General features: G+C 31.9%; 2 protein-coding genes across 2 annotated transcripts in view; one reads left to right on the top strand and one right to left on the bottom strand.

Annotated features, from left to right (window-relative positions):
• LOC132705186 (organic cation transporter protein) overlaps window positions 1–21,133 on the bottom strand; it is a 38,643-nt gene extending 17,510 nt beyond the window's left edge. The window contains exon 1 of the mRNA XM_060675634.1: window positions 20,993–21,133. The gene's annotated coding sequence lies outside the window, so the exon portion shown is untranslated. The remainder of the gene's footprint in view (window positions 1–20,992) is intronic.
• LOC132704441 (venom allergen 5 2-like) lies at window positions 211–18,517 on the top strand. The gene is made up of 8 exons (XM_060674441.1): window positions 211–222; window positions 1,303–1,355; window positions 3,550–3,652; window positions 4,877–5,041; window positions 5,100–5,190; window positions 5,450–5,600; window positions 17,961–18,139; window positions 18,278–18,517. The coding sequence occupies exons 1-8, from the start codon at window positions 211–213 to the stop codon at window positions 18,394–18,396; spliced, it is 873 nt and encodes a 290-aa protein (XP_060530424.1). The 3' UTR covers window positions 18,397–18,517.
• Window positions 21,134–21,139: the final 6 nt, after the last annotated feature.

Below are 21,139 nucleotides of genomic sequence, written 5' to 3' on the forward strand. Positions count from 1 at the left end.
AGATCAGGTTAAAGAGTCAGAGAGAGAATACGTACTACTAATACTATTAAGTTATTTCAGGATACGAAGAAATTTAAGACTTCATGAAGAATAGCATTTTACCTCAAAAATTATTATAGTGTGTTTAGTCTACAGAAGAAAAGAAAGAAAACAGAAACAGGAAAAAAGTGTGTTTTCATGGATTCTACTCGCGATTCAAAACGATTTGAGATGTGGGTATACGTATGCGATAATTAAGCAGTAATATAGCGAATAGGCCACATTTTACATTGATCGTGTTTATAACGAAGGTTTTATTAATACGTACTGCCAAGCCAAAAATAAATTATCGATTTGCTCGTCAATCAAAATTAGCTCGAAGAAATGTTTTTATCTTCCTAATATATACCAAAAACTTAATGCGGAAGTTTTAGCAGTTGTTTTGCAAATAAGGGGGCGTGCTCAACTATATTTTTTTATAACTTTAGATATTACCAAAAACATTGGAAGCAATATTTTACCGTAGCTAATTTGAAGAAATAAATGGAAAATAGCAAACAAACAATAATTATTTACTAGCAAAATTTATGTGTGTCTGCTTTGTCATACAAATATGTATCTTAAATTATTTTATTATTTAAGTTTCGATTTCTTCGGAAAGTATATACACGAATGTGCAATAGTTTTTAATTTTTATTTTGAGGACGAAGCTACATCCAGAAAAAAACGGGACAAGAGAGTTTCATTTTTCATTGTTTGGTCTAAAAAAATAATAAAATCTTAAAACAATGGCGATTTTAGCTACAAACAACAATTTGAGCCTGAGACGCCACCGGAATGAATAATTTTATTTTGATTAAACAAAATGAAATTCTTTTTGACAACAAATGGTTGTGTCAAAATCAGCTATTTTTGAAGGATTAATAAAAAAATTTTTGTCTATAAACCTTGATACTCTGTATTTTGAAAACCAAGTTAGAATACATGCTAATATAAAAAAGTAGACTTATTCTTGGCTTTGTAGTGAATTCTAATACACCCTGTATAGTAGAGGAGGCTAAATTCTTTTGTTCGGTAGAGTAAACATAGCCGCAGATAAATCAGATAAATAATAAATAAATGAATCCGTCCCGGATTTTATTTGTACTGACTTGGTCGTATAAAGTTAATTATTTTTGACACGCGATGTGATTCATCAGAAAACCGAAAAAAAAATCCTAATTAAGATCAATTAAGGAAACATGTCTTAAGCAAATAATTGTCGTCTACATAACTTCGTGTATTATGCCTGAAGTCCCTTTTACGGATTTGAAATAATCATAGCAATATATATGTATACACACGAACGATGTTTGTCATGACCGCTTGTTTGCTGAGTAAGATATATTTACGAAACTATTTTTCTATATGTATTAAAAATTTTCGAGACTTTTTACGCACCTTCATTCAATATTACATCTTCAAATTCAAGGACACCAACTAAAATATAACTAATTAAGAAATAATCATTATCATCTTTAATATATGACACTAACTTCGACAACGGAAAGTGGAAAAATATTAATCTTCTTCAAATGCAATGCTCTCTGACAGTATAATGGTCACATGGATCTTGTATATTATTTTTCTCATTGAATGTAAATTTACCGGTAGTCACTTATAACAATGTACCGAGATTTGAATTTCAACCACGCTGAACTGGACTGACACTTTTCTTGTCTTAGACCATGTAATTGACTACTATTTCATTTTCGGAAATAATACTTAATAGTTTAATCAATTCACAAAATCTAAATCCCGATGACTCACAAAATGTAAGCTCAAGTTTTCTAGAAATAATTATAAATATAACGGAAACTGGAAATATTATAGCCCCTTGACGAATTGAAACTATTGAAATTTATATTAATTGTAGGTTTTTGTGGTAAAGTCTGTTCATAGATATAAGAAAGTGACTAACTGATACGAATTAAGGAAAGACCCGGGCAAGCTGTAAGAATGAAATATGACCGAACAGGTCCGTATTTTGCTTAGAATTTAATTATTTGTGGTTTTGTTAGGAAAGATACTAAACAATATTAATTAATTTATGTACGTATTTATGTTTAAATCTAAAATAAAATTACAAATTATTTTTATTACCTACTTAAATTACTTAAAATTATTCACATAATATATCAGTATCACTATCGCTATCATCACCTGTTCTAATTATTATTTGTTCTATATTATTTGCAATATGGATATACGATTGTTCTGCTTTTTCGAACCATCTTTAGAGCCAGCATGCAAAATAGTTATTCTTTTACCTCTTTTTGATGGCGCGTTTGTTTTACACTTATCATTTGAGTCAACCCAACCCTTTTCCGGTGTATCATAAGTGTTGAACTAGGTTTCATCCAAGTAAATAATTGGCCTTGTTGTACTCTGTAAATCCTAATTTTTTTTAGATATTCCAGTCGCTATTTCCGAATTCTAAAAGATTCCATTAAAAATTGCCTTTTTTTTAATCTGAAACCCATGTGTTGAATACACTTCCATGAGGTAGTTCTGCCACATTTAACACCGGTTTCATCTTTTTTCAAACCTCCTAATTAATATATCTAATGTAGATACGCTTTGTTCCTTGTGTAACTGGTAAATTTTACGCCGTATTATATCTTGATCACTTTCATCTACACTCGAGAAAATGTCAGCATCGCTTCTTTAATTGGAATTATTCACAATTTTCCATACAGTTGATGTTGGAATTTTCGTCAATGTGGCCGTTGCCTCTAAAGATGCTTGCTTGCTGGCACCACGTTCAATGAGAGTCAAATAAACATTGTTTATAACTTCCATAGTCTCAATAGAATAGTGTTTTCTACGTTTGGGCGGGAGCATCTCCTGAGATACACGATACTCGCACACGATTCAACACGCTGTATTACACACGAAATAAGAATGATTACTAATAAACTTAAACTAAGTAGTATACCACCAAACCAAAGAATATTAAACACAGGTAGGTATAAAATTAACAATTTTACCTGAATTTTAATTCCGAAACTTTAGGTAATAATCTTGTTGCATTGTATGTTAACTTATACTTAACTTATACTGTTAAAATGGATAACCCCATTCCAAAGCAATTGGTCACTTTCTTATATCTATGAACAGACTATACGATATTTAACATCGATATCGAAATCATTATTTCGGGACATCCTGTGCAACACGAATAATTTAGATTGCCATTAGCAATTTGAGTATCTCTACTGGCGGATCTACTAAAACAATAACGACGTTCAATTCATTCATACATTAATTTAAGAGAGTTTACCTTGCTGTAAAATACTATCCGCCTCGAAATTAAACAACGTTCACGCAATAATGTTGCCTGCACGATTTTCTTGTAACTCTAATTGCGGAAGAATGTGTAATTAATATTTTTTTTCAGCTTGATTGTTAATCTGATATTTCATAGCATTCAGCGATTGACCATTTTACTTAAAAGTCATGTTTTTCGCAGACCTCCGAGTCTATTAGAAATATGTTCGTCGTGTATGTCTTATTTGTATGTCATTTAAGCTTATCGGGTCTGTCCAGTGCGTTCCAGAACGCATACTGCCAATTGCAATGCGACTTAGGATACGAAAGTCTGAATCACACGGTGTGTGTTAGAGAACAACAGGTAACTTTTATTATTATTATTAAATTTTATGATTCAATACGTTCATTGTTAAATGTTTTCAAGTATATATATATTCAACGTTGCTCGCTTTAATAAATAAAAAAAAATTAACGAGATACTTTTTTTTAATGAAGAAATTACAATATTAAGATTACATGTGCTTCGAATCGCTACTTTCATACGCTTTGGCAAGCTGGAAATGAAATGTGAATGAATATTTCCCCTTCTGCAGTTACTGTATTCACCAATTGATTGTGGTTAACCGGTACGGGATTGCGACTTCGAACCTTCCTTTTTAGAGCATCGCATGGATGCTCTACGGAATTTAAATCGGGCTCACAGTCCATCTATCCACCAGTTGCCATTCCATCAATGGAATAGTTACAGAGATCATGTTGACTATAACTTGTCTAGTTACGTGGGGACGAGCATTATCCTGCGGTCCCGAAAAATGCACAAATCATCGCGTTCATCGTTTGTACACGTATAGGGACTAACTCTGTGTGCCCGTGGAAACATATTTATCTCCAAAACATTACAGAGCCTCCACCAAACAGAATATTTGGTGAGATATTGCAACTTGTAAATCTCTCTCCTGCTCTTCGCCAAACACGTTCAAGCCCATCAGGAGAATTGTAACTAATTCTTATTTCGTCAGAAAATAAAACCGCCGTCCAATTGTTATTTGTCGGCCTTCTGCTGCTTAAACCAGTCTCATTTAAACGTCTTCTGATTGTTCGAGAAGTTATTGTATGATGGCGAAAGTTTACTTTTTACCCTAGTATTAGCGATCTTTCTGTTTTTTATAATAGTTTGCCTAATAAAACGCTCATCCTATGGATCGGTATATGCTTGTCGTCCTTGTCCCGGCCTTCGGGAGTAAGAACCTAACTTGTTAAATCGTTTAACCGTACGATTTATATTTGAACGATGTTTTCCTATCACTTTAGCAACATGAAACATTGAATGACCCTCATCCACTAAAGTTAAAGCTCTTACTGCTCCTTCTGTCGATAAATGTTTTGGTCGATTCATTTTTCAAGAATAAAATAACAACTGCTACTGCGTTTAATACTAATAAGCTGTTTCAGAAGAGTTTTTATCAGTCTGGCGAATTTACTTCAAATCGGATCATAAATTCAGAAAAAAATGGCATAAAAAATGTGGCAAATTTATGATGTTGCCGTAATTTTGTCCAGGAGTTTATTTCTTCTTCGGTTTTAGAGATGCGGCGCTGGATCAAAATGCGGACTTCAGTTTGCTGTAATCGATTTGGACGACGACGATAGACAATATATTCTTGACATTCACAACTACTTCAGAAATAAAGTAGCCCTAGGGTTTGAAAAAAGGGGTAGACAACCTTCCGCCAGCAATATGAACATAATGGTAAGGCTTATTATGTCGGAAAGCTTTTGTCATAGGTCGCTCTGCGTCTGACATTTAGAAATACAACAAGGAGTTGGAGTTTATATCGCAGTGTTGGGCCAATACGTGCAACGGGAATCCCCTCATACATGATAGGTGCCGAAGAACTTGTAAGTTGAAAGTGATACTTAACATTAAAATAACTTAAGGTCGTTTATATCGTTGAGCAAATAACAAAATTAACACTTAAAGGCAAAAAATATTGACGCATTCATATAAAATACATTAATATCAATCTCCGAAACAGCCAATTACCGATCCATATTAATTTATTTAATGTTCTCGAATGGTAAATATTTACTAAGGAAATTTTAATATCAGTCATTTTCATTTTGTTTTTTTCTAACTTTTATTTGTTATTCCATCTAGCTGATTTTGAACATGTCGGTCAAAATTTGGGATTCATCAGCAGTTCGAACCCCAAAATAAATAAAATTCGAGCAATGAAAGAACTTATTATTCTCTGGTACGACGAAGTGGCTATTTTCAATAACAGTTGGATTAGTGACACAAGAGACAGGTAATTATTTCAGGGCGATTAGTTAGTATTGCTTATACCCGAGATCTAGATGAATGGATCAACACACCATAAAAATTCTAACTTGTAAAGTATTTATCGGGAATATTGTGAAATTTCGGATTCTGCATAGCTACATACCTATATTCTCGCTACAACATTATTAAAATCTTGATTGGTGTGCAAAATATTCGAGATTTAATAATTTATTAATAAAAGAATTAAAAAAACATATTTTTTTAGCTCTTTAGTAGCTCTTAAACATCTGTATACGACCATGTAAAGCTTTGCCATCATAAAAAGCTTTGCGGAAATTACAGTTTGGTTTTTTCATAAATTTTTTATCTATTTTTCAATAATCAAAACTGGCCTTCAGTCTGCTTCGCATGAAACGTCTCATAATATATCGATCGATGGATTTAGCATCTAACATAAAATTATTTTCAAGTTTAAAGATGTTTCAAATCCAAATTTCCAATCGTTAGTTTTGGATTAAAGATTAGCATGCACCAAATTGCTTATGAGTATTTTCGTAATATTCTCACTATTTCTGGAATAACTTGTTCACCACATTTGCGTTTGCGGGACATATGGAATTTACTTTTATACATTATGTCCTTAACTTCCATAAAAAAATTTTTTATTGAAAAGAAATCTTGCTCGCTTGTTTTAAGAACAAACAAAAGGAAAGCGTTTCAACTCCAACTTAAGAACAAGGAAGAAGGACGTGTTCTAAACACGATCGGGTTACAAGTGCTCATTAAAACATTTGAACGAGAATACTCATTTAACGGTAATTCTTACCTAGACATTTTTCTAAATTTTGGATGACTGAAGATTTTCTGTAATGGATCGCAGACGATTGATTGAACTATGTAAGAGCAAGTTCCGCGAAACCATACGACTATTCGATATCAGCGTTTAAATTTGAAATAAATGAAATTCAGTATCGATTTTTGCGGCCCCGTATAGAATAGGAAATTTTTGGTACTTTAATTTTCGCATACTAGATGTCGCAGGGATTAGGGAAATCCGGGCCAAGTTTTAGATTCCTAATATCTTTGTGTTGCAGCTGTATACGTCGTCGTTAAGTTAAATTAGCAATAATAACATGTTTATTTACCTTTTGTAATTAGTAATAAACGGAAAAACAAATACTGGAATTGGAAAACAATTTAAAAGCGAGCACTTATAATTAGCAAATTTAAAATAAAGATTATTTTCGTTAATTATTTTGAAATATTAAATTGACTATAGAAAAAACTTATAATTTCCTCCAAAAAATATGGAATTATATTTTTGCCGTCACTGGAAACTTTACTGTACCATATTTAGACACTGCAGGAAAATACTCTTAAAACAAGTTTTAAGAGTATTTTCCTGCAGTGTGGAGGGACTCATGTTTTCAAAAGGAGCACAAGTTCAAATGAAGGTTAAATGTTTTTCAAACTCATGTAAGCTTTTTCAATGCAATGCATTTCGTAGAAAGGACACCTTACTTTTCATATGTAAGTGGAGTCCGGTCAATTTAAAAAAAAAAAAGTGTCATCTGTGATATTCTGAACAAAAGTCTTCTGGGTCCCATTCCCAGGTGCTTAATGTTGTACAAAGGAGAACTCTAAGAATTTTCCTATAATTTTAACAATAGCCCATAATAAATAAAATCCTTACATTAAAATTTTTAAAATTTTTGTTATAGTTAGGTCTTTTAGTATGAAATTCATTAATTATAAAGGGTGAAGCAAAACATTTATCTAGAAACTTCTTTCACGTTATCACAACTCAAAAGTGCGCAAAATTATAGCACCTTATTTTAGATCGGTGTTCTGTATCCTGAAACTAAACTGCCAGATTTTCACAAAACATTTTTCATATGTACAGTGTGTCTCAGATAAGATATTTATGGTCTTTAATTTAGATTTGAATTTCAAAAATCCCGTTTTGAAAAGCATTGCGGTCTGGCTATGCATGCATGGAGTTTTGGCTTTCTTTATATTTATCATGGCGATATTGAAATCTGTAAGAGGTGTGAAGATGGTTAATTTATAAATAAGTTGCAAAATTTAAAGGTTAATTACGTGCTGTTGAGAAAACAAAAAATTCCCATCACTTCCGAAGATACGCAAAAAAAAACAATTTGCCGATTTCGTTTTAATTTAGATATAAAAAAATAAAGGTCAGTTCCTCGTTGCCACTTTTTGAGATCTACAAGATGGCCATCAACGTTGTTTTTTCATATGGTCCGTGAAAAAACTACACCGTGTATTAGTTAAGGTTTTCGAACGAAGGGTCTCGTTTTTAAAAAACACCTTTTTGTTTTACAAACAGAACTACGAGGTTTTATTTAACCCATTACAAGGAGAACTGAACACAAAGTACAAAATTCTCATATATATATAAAGTTTTTATGCAAGCGTCGCGTCGCAGATACTGGGAATACTGAAGCTAGCATTTCATCAGCATATTCTGTCACATAATTCCTCCCTTCGAAGTGGAAAACAAGAGGGACGAAGGGTTGTTTTCGGAAGACTGGTCGTTCTTGGTTTTCTTGGAATCTTGCAGCAAATGGCTCTTGTAGATTTTCCATGCTATAACTATTAACAGGATTAAAATAAACATCATTCCTGTTGAAGTGGCGAGACTCCAAGTGACTGGATGAATTTCATAACCAATGTTGGGGATCGATGATTTCGCAGCTTCTCGTAGTTTTTTGATCGTATTGAGATCAATCGATTGTAGTTGGAGTGGCTGGTACTTCACATCGTGATGTTCCATATTTTCAATTTTAATGGGTGGCAGTGAGAATGGGTTTGCTTTAAAAATTTCTTCTTTATTCTAAAGCTCGGTATTTTGGGTACTTATACCACAATTATATGGAACATTGATTCGGCAGGTTTCTTCAATAAAAGCTATTTCTTTGTTTTGACAATTCTTTGGTTATTTTAGGTTTCTGTTCCGATGGTATTATCAAAACAAATCTACTAGTGATTGGTCGTATAGGGTTGTCACACAATCACCTATGGGCTGGGTAAGTTGATTTTCGCAAATGTAGGTGTCTTCAATGATTGGGCAGATTGATTCTTGATATTGTTGCATGTCAGTGCCCAATATTAGGTAGGGTGAATTAGGTATAATTAAGGAGTGATTCACAGGTACTGGGAATAGGTGGAAGATTTCAAAAATTTCTTTAAGAAAAATCGGAATATGGACGGCAAAAATTATTTTATCTGTTGTAAATTTAACTTGAAAGTTTGCTAACTGATAATAATTATTTTGATTTTCAAAAATTAGAATTTGATTATCACCATAGAGAACAGTCAATTTAAAAATTATTTGTTCTAATTCAGCCGCCGATATTACTACAGGATGTAATGTGTTTAATTTCGCAAATGTAATGGCATTTTCTAAATTATCCAAAGAAGTTATAAAACTTTGGCAATTTAGAATTATTTGCATTAGTGTATTTTGAGCTTTAATGAAAGTAGTTATGTCAGTAATAGTTTTATTTGAATTATATTCAAAAATGTCTATATGTTTTTTAATAGCTTCTTCTTCTGTAGAAGTGTTATAGTATCATTATAGTTGTCAATCAGCTGTTGTGGATGTCAGATGAATGTTTACTACGCACAAGTTCTGTGATAATTTTATCATATTTTTGTCCATCCTCTGAATCGAGAGTACCAAGAAGCCATTTCGATAATTTACCTACAACATTTATTAAACCTCTCTTTGTACGGTTATTAGGTTTTATGTTACCAAGTTTAAATTTTACTTGTGTAATTAAATATCGAACATTATTAAGTAAATTATTTCCATTAATATAGTGGACATTCTGATAATTATGTTTATTTGTATAGTTTAATGATTTTGAGATTACAGCGTAAGCGTATTCTAAATTACGTAATTGATTAAAAAGTTGAGATGTTTCTACAAAATGCAAAAATGTATGTTGATGTTGAATTATGCGAGCATTTCCTAAGCGGAAGGGGAGAAGTGGTGTTTTAATTGGGATAACTTCAATATCATTATTCGCTATCACTAATAACAGCGTAGCTGCAAGAAGGAACAGCGTTGTCCGGTTCATTAACCTGCGAAGAAGAAAAAGCTTTAGGTTTTTGGATCTGAGATTTATGAATTATTTTTTTATTTTTTGTGATCATTTTATTCCCAAAATCTTGATCTATAATAACAGGTTTTCTTCGGGGTTGGTCCTTACTATGTTTTGCTGTTTTGTCAGTAACGTAAACCTTGGTATTTTGTTTCATTTCCGGTGGATTTTCTCGTTTTTCGTTTTGTTTCTCATTTAAACGTATTTTTGTTTCTAACGATGTTTCGTAGATTTGTTGATAGATAGTTTTTAGTCTTTCACGTTTATCTGCGATATAATTATTTACAATGATTTCATCCGTTAAATCAAAGGGATCTAAACCGTTTAATTTTCCATTAATAATGTCAAAAGGTTTTTGTTTTGTTACGCTATGCATTGTTGAATTGTAACCTATAATTGCGTATTTTATTAAATTTTTAGGGGCTTCTTTAGGTTCTTTAAATTTTAGTACCCTATATAATTCAACAAGAGTAGAGTGAAATTTCTCTATTGGACTATCACTATTAGAATTGCCGGGAGTTGTAAAATGAATTGCAATTTTATGCAATTTACAGAAATCTAAAAGCAAAGACGTTTTAAATTCCGTACCATTATCACACGTTATTTGTTGAGGTAGGCCGTGATGACTTATAAAGGTCGCTAAACCGTCTAAGATAGCAATTGCTGTGCAAGCGGGTTCTAACGGATAAGCTTGGGCGTACCGTGAAAATACGTCTATAATTGTAAGAAATTTTACGTTACATATTTGAAAAGTATCCATATGGATGGATTCTAATGGTTCAGAAGGGCTCGGTGTCAACATAAACTTTAATTTTGGTGGATGTCTATCATATTTTGTTTGTTGGCACGTGTCACAATTGTTAATATATTCAGTTAGATCAGTTTTCATATTTGGCCAATAATAGAGCCTTTTTAATGCTATTAGGCTTTCATTAATTCCACGATGACAGGTTTTTTCATGATGATATGCAATTAGGTTTTTTTGTTTTGTCCTGTCAATGATGTCAGTTAAAAGAGTTTTCGATATTACCAATTTGTAAGCATGGTTTTTAAATGTATTTGGTAACAAAACAGATAGTTCTCGATTTAAATCTATTTCGGTGTTTTGTACATAAAGGCAGTACATTTTTGTTGGATCCAAATAATCTAAAAAGAATTTGATTATTTCATTTTGATAGTTTTGACTGAAACAAACAGAAAATGTAGATTTATTTTGAAAGGGGTAACTCCTAATCACATGTTAACGACCGTTTGTTTTTTGGTTAAATATTATTTGATTAGAATAAGTATTAAAACTATTTTCGGTAATTGGTATATTTAATATTGGATCTTCAGCTGCTGAGTGTACTGTCTCACCAGTATTAGGAATATTTGGCGGTTTAATTTGAATGTCCGAGATGTTATTAATTTTTGGAGTGTTTACATTTTCTAGAGGGTTAAACACGTCTTCAATTTGTTCCAATTGTTCAAGGCTTATATTTTGATCTTCTTCATGTATGTATTTATCGATGTCTTCATTAATATCTCCAGGATTTCCGAAAAGTGACTCTTTATCTATCATATTTAGTTCGATGCGTGACAGGGCATCAGCGTTGGTGTTCGGTTTGACCTTCTTATAATGAACTGTGTAATCAAACTCTTCCAGTTTTAGTCGCCATCTTAGCAATCTGGAATTTGGTTCTTTCATATTAAACAGGTATTGTAGAGGTTTGTGATTGGTAACTATCACAAATTTTCCGCCAAATAAATATGGTCAGAAATATTTTGTTGACCACACGATTGCTAATAATTCTTTCTCTATGGTTGAGTAATTGCTTTCAGCCGGGTTCAATGTCCTAGAGGCAAAGGCAATGGGAAGATCACTACCAATTTTTCCTTGGCTGAGAACCGCTCCTATAGAAACATTAGATGCGTCCGTTGTCAATATAAAAGGTTTTTCGAAATCTGGATATTGTAGTATTGGATCATTGCACAAGATATTTTTACAAAGATCGAATGCTTCTAGAAATTCTGGCGTGTGTTTGATGGTTGCTCCTTTCTTTAGGCAATTTGTGAATGGCTTGATGAGTTTTGCAAATCCGTTAATAAATCTTCTATAGCATCCTAGAAGGCCTAGAAAGGATTTTATGTCTTTTGCTGTTTTCGGTACCGGAAATTTCTGGATTGCAATAATTTTCTTGGGATTCGGTTTAATTCCGTTTTTGTTATTATGTGACCCAAAAATTCTACTTCGGTTCGTAGGAATTCCGTTTTATCTAGTTGAATTTTTGGTCTAGCCTGTCGCAGTGTTTGGAAAACATATTTAAGATGTTTGATGTGTTCTTCTAGGGATGACGAAAATACTATGATATCGTCCATGTATACTAGACAAACCTTTCCCTGTATATCACGCAACATATTATCCAAGACGTGCTGGAATGTCGCGGGAGCATTTTTCAATCCGAAAGGCATTCTAACAAACTCAAAATGACCATTCTCGACACTAAAAGCTGTTTCTTCAATTGATTCCGGATCCATTTCGATCTGATGAAAAAATAATTACACCGTCCCAATTTATCGAGTATATCATTTATATTAGGCAATGGATAGCGGTCGTCTATCGTTTTCTCATTTACCTTACGAAAGTCACAAACAATCCTCCATTTTTGCTTGCCGCTGGCGTCAGGTTTCTTTGAGACTACCCAAATGGGGCTGCTCCAAGGGCTTTGGCTGTGTCTAATGATGCCGTCGTCTAACATTTTGTTAATTTGCCGTTGAACTTCCTCTTTATGGATAAAGGGGTATCTATATGATTTAGTGTATACAGGCAATTCATCCGTTGTTCTTATACAATGTTTGATTTTATTGGTGAACGTTAACTCTTTGTTTTCATGATGGAAAATATCGTTATATTCTTTACAAAGCCTTATTATAGCAGATTTTTCTTCTAAATTTAAATGTTCGCAACGAATTATTTTGGAAATGTCGCATTTACTAAATTGTTCTTTATGTTTTGGTAAGATGTGTTCTAAATTAAAAAGTTCAAAATTTTCTTTATGAAAGTCCGGAAAAGATAAAACATTTAGAGGTTGTGGGAAACTTAACGTTATATTTTTCTCAGTGTAATTAAAAACTTCTGTTTGCGCAAAACCGTTTTTTGCAGTAGTAAGTGTTTCTGGAAAATAGAGACCTTCAATGACTTGCTCGGGAATAATAACATAATTGTTTTGTGTTACTGGAATTCTTACGTTAACAATTTCGTGTGCGTTCATAGTAATACAATATATTTCATTTTGTGGTTGTCTAAATAAAATTGGTATATTAGTTGTATTATTCCTTAATTGTTTTAGGTCGTTTAATCCTATTATACCGTCAAAGAATTTATGAAAGTCAAAAAGAATAAAAGATGGGTTGGTATTAGCCTTTAATTCTGGGAAAGCCGGAATATCTGCTTTAAATAGAGTGTCCTTTTCACCAGTTCCTGTTTTAATAATAGTTGGGGAATGATATATTTTTTTATAATAAAATTTTTCTGCAATGGAAGGTCGAAGAATCGAGTGAAAACAACCAGTATCAATTAAAAGTTTAATTGCGGGTTCTTTAATCTGGATGTACGGTAAACAATTATTAATTTCGGTTTACATTTCTAATGTCATTTCGTTAAGTCGCATTGGCTCGTTATTGTAAAATTTTGAGAGATTTGATTTTCAATTTCAGGTTGTTCGTCAAAATTTTGAGTGTCATTAAAGTATTCAGTTTGATTTGAAAATTCAATTTCAGAGTATTCCTCTTGGTGAATATTTTCATTTTGAAATACCGCAAATGTTTCATCTGTTTGTACCGCGTTACTTTCGTCGATTTGGTATAATTCTTGCGAAATAAAATTTCTAGGGCCAGTAGGTTTGAAATGGTTAATTTGATTATTTTGACGTGGTATAGTATAGTTTGTTCTTGTTGACATAGGCTCGGGTTCATCGTTAGGTACCTGACCTGTCGGTTTAAATACGTTTTTAGGTGGGCCAAAAACTTGCCTATTTGTAGGAATATTTCTTGGAACTTCGCGTGGTTGAGGCATATTAATTGGACCTCTGGGAACACTATTAATCTGGGGAGTAAACTGATTTTGATCATGCCTAATTCTAAAATTTTGATTATGGTGATTATTGTTTTGAAAATAATTTGTAGGGCGAATCGGTTGTACATAATTAAAATTTTGGTTACTAAAATAATTTGGATTTTGTGAAAATTGTTTAACGGGTTCGATAGAAGTATTAGGCAAAACTTTTGATTGAATTGGAGTTCTGAAGATATTTTGTGTATATTGAAAATTTTCCTCTTCAATAATTTGGGTCATAGCAAATTCTATACAGCTTGGATTTTTAAGTCTTATAATACTTTGTAATTGTCCTGGTAATCCTCTAATAAACGTCCTTAAACAAATTTGATCGTATTGACGTAAATGAATTACTTTGCTTGCATTATCCATAGTATCGGCAGGAAATGCATTAATTTTTTGAGCAAGGATACTTCTTAAAACTTGTAATCTTTTCCCAAAATCTAAAGGATGTTTGTTCATTTTTAAAGGGGGTGGCCATAAACAAATCCTGTTCTAAACATTCTAAGTTTCGTCTATCGCCAAAACAATTTAACAAAGCTACTTTAATATTGTCCCACGTTACTAACTCCATTCTACATCCTACTAGAATTTGTGCGCGATCAACAAGTTTCATTCTTATAGTTCTTAACAAATATTGTTTTAAAATTTCGTCGTTTCCTTGGCCATATGTATCAAAAAGGAAATCTCCAGCTGATAGAAAACTATTTAAAGTTTTGGAATCACCATTATATGGCAGAATACTATCTATAAACATTTTTAACAAAGTGTAATTTACACCTGAATTCGACGATTGATTAGAATTCATTTTCAAATTGATTTGACTATTCTCTACTTTCTTTTCCACTAAATTTAAGGTAGTAAAAAACGCACTTAAATTGTCGATGTCTTTATCTTCGTTCATAAATTTAATTTATTTTGAAATTTCTTAAAATTGAACTTAAAACTAAGAATCCTAAAATTATTTCCACCGTCCTAACCAGGGAAGATGAAAAGAGAACAATAGGATTTTTGGGCACTAACCTTGATTTCTCTTAGTTGTCAGCCTATTCTTCCTATTGGAATTTTCCTTGCGTAGCACTGCTTGCGGGGGTGATTTCTCGCCTTCCTTGCCCTCAGTCGAACTCAATCACGTTGGGTTTGTCAGACAGTCTATGACTGGTTCGTTTTGGAGTCAAAGGGATGAAACCCACGTTTCGCGATCAAATCGTCCCGATGACGTGGCTTTGACCGAAAACTACCCCGAATCCGTCACGACTGCGCCAGTTAAGGTTTTCGAACGAAGGGTCTCGTTTTTAAAAAACACCTTTTTGTTTTACAAACAGAACTACGAGGTTTTATTTAACCCGTTACAAGGAGAACTGAACACAAACTACAAAATTCTCATATATATAAAGTTTTATGCAAGCGTCGCGTCGCAGATACAGGGAATACTGAAGCTAGCATTTCATCAGCATATTCTGTCACATAATTCATAAAATAGCATTTTTTTTATTGTGAATTCAATGATATCCGACTCAATGTTTAAACCACAAGAAAGGATTTTTAGTAAGTTATAAATGTTTCGATGTACTAGGCACTGACATGATAAATAAAAAGTATATGACATGAAAGGTAAATAGGTAGATCACGTCACATGGTATTAATTAAGCAAATTACTTACAAGCACTTACTGCTAAAAAAAAATATAAAGAATGTTCAAATAGGCGACCATTATTTTCCAAAGGCAGATAACACCTTGTACCTGTCGAATTTTAAACAATTTTTGACATATCAGTTGCAATGTTTTGAAAGGCTTCAAGAAATAGTCTACTCAGTTGACCCTCAGTCTTAAAAACTCGCTGGTAAACATAATGGAGAGTTAAGAGTTAAGAAAAGTTAAATGTGTTCAAAAAATTCCAACTCACATATTAAACTAAAACCATGTTGATATTCAAATATTCAATATACTCCAGAATTATTTCTTGCCCAATAAAGATTGTTTCTCCATTTAAAAATTCCATTATTTGTATCATTCTTTCGATCAAATATCTTATCTTCTGTCACGAGTGTATTTGGCACTAGCGGAGCGTAGCGTGTTGCATATACTATTTACATTTTCTCAACGCCATCATATCAGCGCCCACTACACAAAAGCTCTGCAAATTAAATGAAAACCCTTTTTTTATATTTATATATTATGCAACAAGTGTGGGAAACCGCATTGACTTAAAAAGTTTATCAAACGTGTTGCATACTATATTTTTTCTCCAACCGTTAGTTTTTTGGTACATATTTGCAAAATAACACGAATACATTCACTGACATGACTGTCATAATTGACAGACGCCAAGATTCAAGCCGTGGGAAACATCTCCGAAAACATCCGATTGTTCCAAAACCCGTGCGGTAACATCCTGGAAATCTACGAAGTAGCTCAGATCTCTGGGAACGAAACTAACTTGGTAAAATGACACTTTCCCCATGTCAGATCCGTGAATAATTGGGCATTTTAGCGAAGGAGGTAGAAAAGCAATGTTGTTTTACATCGTTGTATTCGTAATATGGTGATGTTTTTCACGGAATTTATGAAAAAATAAAGTTGATGATGATATCGCCGGAATGAAACGCCGTACTTAAAATCTCTTAACGCCATCTTATAGAGCTTAAAAAGTGGTGTCTCTTTATATAACGACAGAAAAAAAAACGAAAATTTCAAATTCAGTTTTTTTCGGAGTATCTTCGAAAATGACAGGAATTTTTTAAATTTTCTTTAAATTTTTCAACCTTTCTCTATTTTGCGTATTCTTATGATCTTCAGTATTCCCGTGATATACATCTTCATCAAATAAGAATTGGTATTATGGGGTATTATGGTCTCAAAATTGCACGCATAGTTCCAGATCGTACTGCTTTTCAATGAGGGTGTTTTAACTAACGGGGAAATCTCCGGATTAGAGAAACTAAAGACCACAATAGTCATTGGTTCAAAAATTGACAAGTAAAAAGTTTCAGGAGTTAAGTATCTATTTAATTTTCGATGTTTTTTTAATTTTAAAACTTTCTTTTTTGTGTGATTAACATTCCTAAAATATAGTTTCTGCCACACTTTACATGAATAATTCAAGAATTTGGTTAAATTCAATTTTTGAATATAAAATTCATAGTTGTTTAATTTCTTGAAAGTTTTTAAATTTTTTAAGTTTTATGGTAAATGTCTGTTAAATAACCGTCATACTTTATTTAATTATTTGATATTACAGTAATAATAAACGATAATTACTATGGTTACTAATCCTTATTCTATTTAATTTGGATAATAATAATAAGACAAATACCATAGAACAAATGAGCTTGTTTTTAAGATATAGAAGATCGGTTCAAAAGTAGGTCCGAATTTGCATACTTTTGAATTGTAATAGGCCTTTATACAAATATTTATACTCTCACTCTCTATATAAATTTTTTTAAAAAACCATACGATATGAAAAATTCTGCCACGACAATTTTGTCAAAAAAGTTTTTTTTTTTAATTTATATTTTATACTCCATTTATATTTTGTACTCCAGTTTTGGTTAAGAGACATGTTTATTATACATTACACTATAATATGATCAGAAATATCTGATCTAAAAACAAATTGTTATATCATTAGTAGTGAATTAAAATTTTCAAGGAAAATCCCACAGATTACTCTAATACTATTTGACTTGTAAATAGTCCAATTAAATTGATATTCACGTACTGATAAGTCTTTCATGTGAAAATGAAAGGTTCTATTAAACAAAAAATATATTCAAAACTTCATTACACCTATCTTCGTCCTTCTCTATTTATGGATCAGTTTTTCCTTGCAAACTTTAGTTCGACTCATCCTCATCCTGACCATATTTTTGCCTTGTCAAATTAATTGACGTAATTCTATTTGTGCTTGTATGTATGTCTCTATGTTTCAATTTTGATGTTTTTATTGCTGGTTAAAACAAATTTTGGTTAAACGGTTTAAGTTTGGTTATGTTAGTTCCTACGTATGTTGTAAATTTCCAATTCACGTATTGGGAATATTCACTCGTTTAAAGAATGCATCGGGTCTGAACAGCTTAATTCATGACTAGTATACTTCTTCTAGTAAGTTCTGAAACGAAAAAATAAAATGAAATCAAACCATTATTTTTCTTGCAGGGGTAGCGAGTATAAAGTTGGTCATTACACACAATTGATTTGGGCTGATTCTACTGACGTTGGATGCGCAATGACTTACTATAGCGAAGAAATTTTCAACGTTACCTGGTATCAAGTTGTCTTCGTATGCAACTACGGCCCGGGTGGCAATTTTGTCGGTCTGCCCATTTACAAAATAGGTAAGGTGTTCAAACTAAACAATAATTTTCTCTTCATCAAAAATATTGTTTTTTTTTTACAAATTAACTCGATATTGATCAACAAAATTATTTTACATTTTAAAGAACCCATAATAACGTTATAACGTTCACTTTTAGGGCAACCAGCCTCAGAATGTTCGAATGGGGAGAAACGAAATCGACTGTACAGAGGTCTCTGTGGTATTAGTAAATATGCAAAAAATGCTGCCAATTTTACCTTCGATATTTACGGTTAGAACTAATTTCGTATTAAGTAGTTAACTAACCTCAATTTTTAACTAATAAAATGATATTGAAAATGAATGGCTACTTGATATTGGAAATATTTCTCTCTGAATTTTCTACCCCTCTTTTATGGTCACCTTATTCCTAATTTTAAATCCGAGGGTTTAAAGAAAATATTTTTTTTAATATGTTTGACTTTTCTTAATTAATAAATTAATTAAATTTTATAAGTATAAAAAACAACAAACATAAACGGAGATTCGCAATTATACTTCATATAGAAAATATAATCGATTAAACTGTACGACTGAAGCTCATTTCAGGAGATGAAAGTGAGACACCAAAACGATAGCGATTTTTTTTAAATTTATTTAAATGTGCCTTTTAATACGCATGGGCGTAGGCCATACTTTGTATCCTAAGTAGGTAAATCTTAAAACTTAATAATAATTTTATAGCATAATTTCAAAATATAACAGTACATATACTTTCTATCAATATATGAACAACTGAGCAATATGATAAGCTTACGCGGAGTTAATAGTTGACCAATTGTTGTGTCACCGAAACAAATTGTTGAAATATTTATATATATCTTCTGAAGTTAAAGTTAAATAATACTCCAGCTAATTAAGTAACTAACCTCCATTGTGTAAGTCAAAATCAACCCGGCGTAAATCCCTACAAATAATTTAACTGTAATATAAGTATGGTGCGTATACAAAACTATTACTACTTTGTATTACATTTCTGTAATTATTATTCGAGCTTTTCAAAATTACATTCTAATATAGTTCGGAATTAAAAGCCTTCGTTTTTAAAATTTATTAATTTAATTTAAAAAAAGTAACCAAAATTGCAAGGAAAACGTCATTTGCAAAATAGAAAATTTAAGAATTACTGGACTTTAGTTGCCAGTGTCACCTCGAGGGGACTTTCTTTAATATAATAGAGAAAAAAAGAAAGGCCAATCGCTTTTCTAATGCAATTGTTATTAGGATTAGAATTATTTTCATTTCTGCTACGTTTTCGCAAAAACCATTTTTAATGCGTCAGTAAGCGTTCTCATTGCGTTCTCGATATTTCTCTTTGGTCGTAATTTTTGATATAATTAAATTTTAAAAAATGATTCAATTGAATTGAACTGAATATAAAGTAGTGAACTTGAGAGAATGTGGCAGTTTTTGAAAAGCTCTTAATAATTTAATATCACTAACCAATTTATCCATTGGGATGTCAAATACGTGAACCAACTCAAATGTTTTAAGAATTTGTTTACGAGTTTTTGGTTCATTTGGCAACCCCCCTAATTATTTACAGTTTTGAGAGCAGTTATAGCATGTAAAATGACCAAAAATTATATTATCTAGTGAAATATAGAAAAAATATAAGAATCGTTTTAAAACGGTGTACAAATATGTTTAGCCTTCTGGTTTTCGCAATGTTATAATTTACTTTTTGACTTTACCTTAAAGTTAAGTAAATTTTATTGTGTAACGAAAAGGTGTGAGGAAAACAAAAATTTCTGCACATCTATCATTTCAAATTTCGGAAACCACCACTTCGCTCGATTTAAAAATAAAGGAGGAACCAAATTAGCGTTCTCAAAATAATAAGCAAATTTATTCGGAAATAAATCAGTATTTTCCTAACGCATTTTTTTTCTATCAGTCTTCTGTGTTAATGTGTATCTCTGGCCATAATCCAACCGGGAAATCTTGATTTTAGCTGACAATTTGAAATTAGCGAGTATTAATAATCGCCATGATCATGCAATGTCAAAATAAATTTTGCAATAAAAAAAAACATTAAGTTCCGATTACCACAATAAATATAAATATTTTTTTTAATTACTTTTCTAATTTCGAAAGAATTTTAAGTAAAATTCGGTGTTCCGTAAGTTTAGACGTCACATAACATATTTAGAGCACTGCAATGTAATTGATAATTGATTGAAATGGAATGAAATTATGGAAAGCATAATTGAATTTAAGCGTACACATTTTGAAACAATTTGCATAAAAGTATCCGGGCCAGTATTTGTTTTAAATATTTTATGTATGAATATTTACAGAGGAACGGCCCTAAATTGCTATAGAAAAATATGTGCTGGGCTTGCGGTTTATTTTTCAAAGGTTAACTATAATGTGGTCAAATAAGCATGGTACTGTACCTCGAAATAAACACATCGTATATGTAGGGTGAAAACAGTGAACAAAAAACTTTAGGAATTGTGTTAATATTTCCCAGATAGTAACTAGCGTGATATGGGGTCGCAATCTTTATTTAAAAAAATTAAATAAATAAAATACCTGCATCTTAAAGGCAGAGAGACAAGTTCAAGTTTTTTTTAATTAAAAATTGTTGTCCTGATATCGAAAACTCTACTTTAGTGGACACATCAAGTAAAAGTTCATTTCAACGACGCTAAATATATGATACCAAAAGTGGCAATCCTAATAAAAAAAGTTTCACCACTAATCCACGGAGAGCAGTACAGGTTAAAAACAATTTTCATTTCCATTTAATAAGCAGTTTTCGAGGTACGTTACCTTGCATACTTATTTAGTCATCCCGGTATTTCAATGAAGTGCAGTTAAGTCTTACATTCCTATGTGAGCTGACGTCGTTGATCCGAAAATTTCCACACTTCAAACTATAGTCAATATTCTTGCAGCTTAATTACTAAACCGACAATTTCGCAAATTGTACTGGTAATTGCTTTAGACATTATTGAGCAAACGTTACCGGAAG

The sequence above is a fragment of the Cylas formicarius genome, unplaced genomic scaffold (assembly GCF_029955315.1).
Source record: "Cylas formicarius isolate icCylForm1 unplaced genomic scaffold, icCylForm1.1 PGA_scaffold_7__23_contigs__length_41026272, whole genome shotgun sequence".
Classification (NCBI taxonomy): domain Eukaryota; kingdom Metazoa; phylum Arthropoda; class Insecta; order Coleoptera; family Brentidae; genus Cylas; species Cylas formicarius.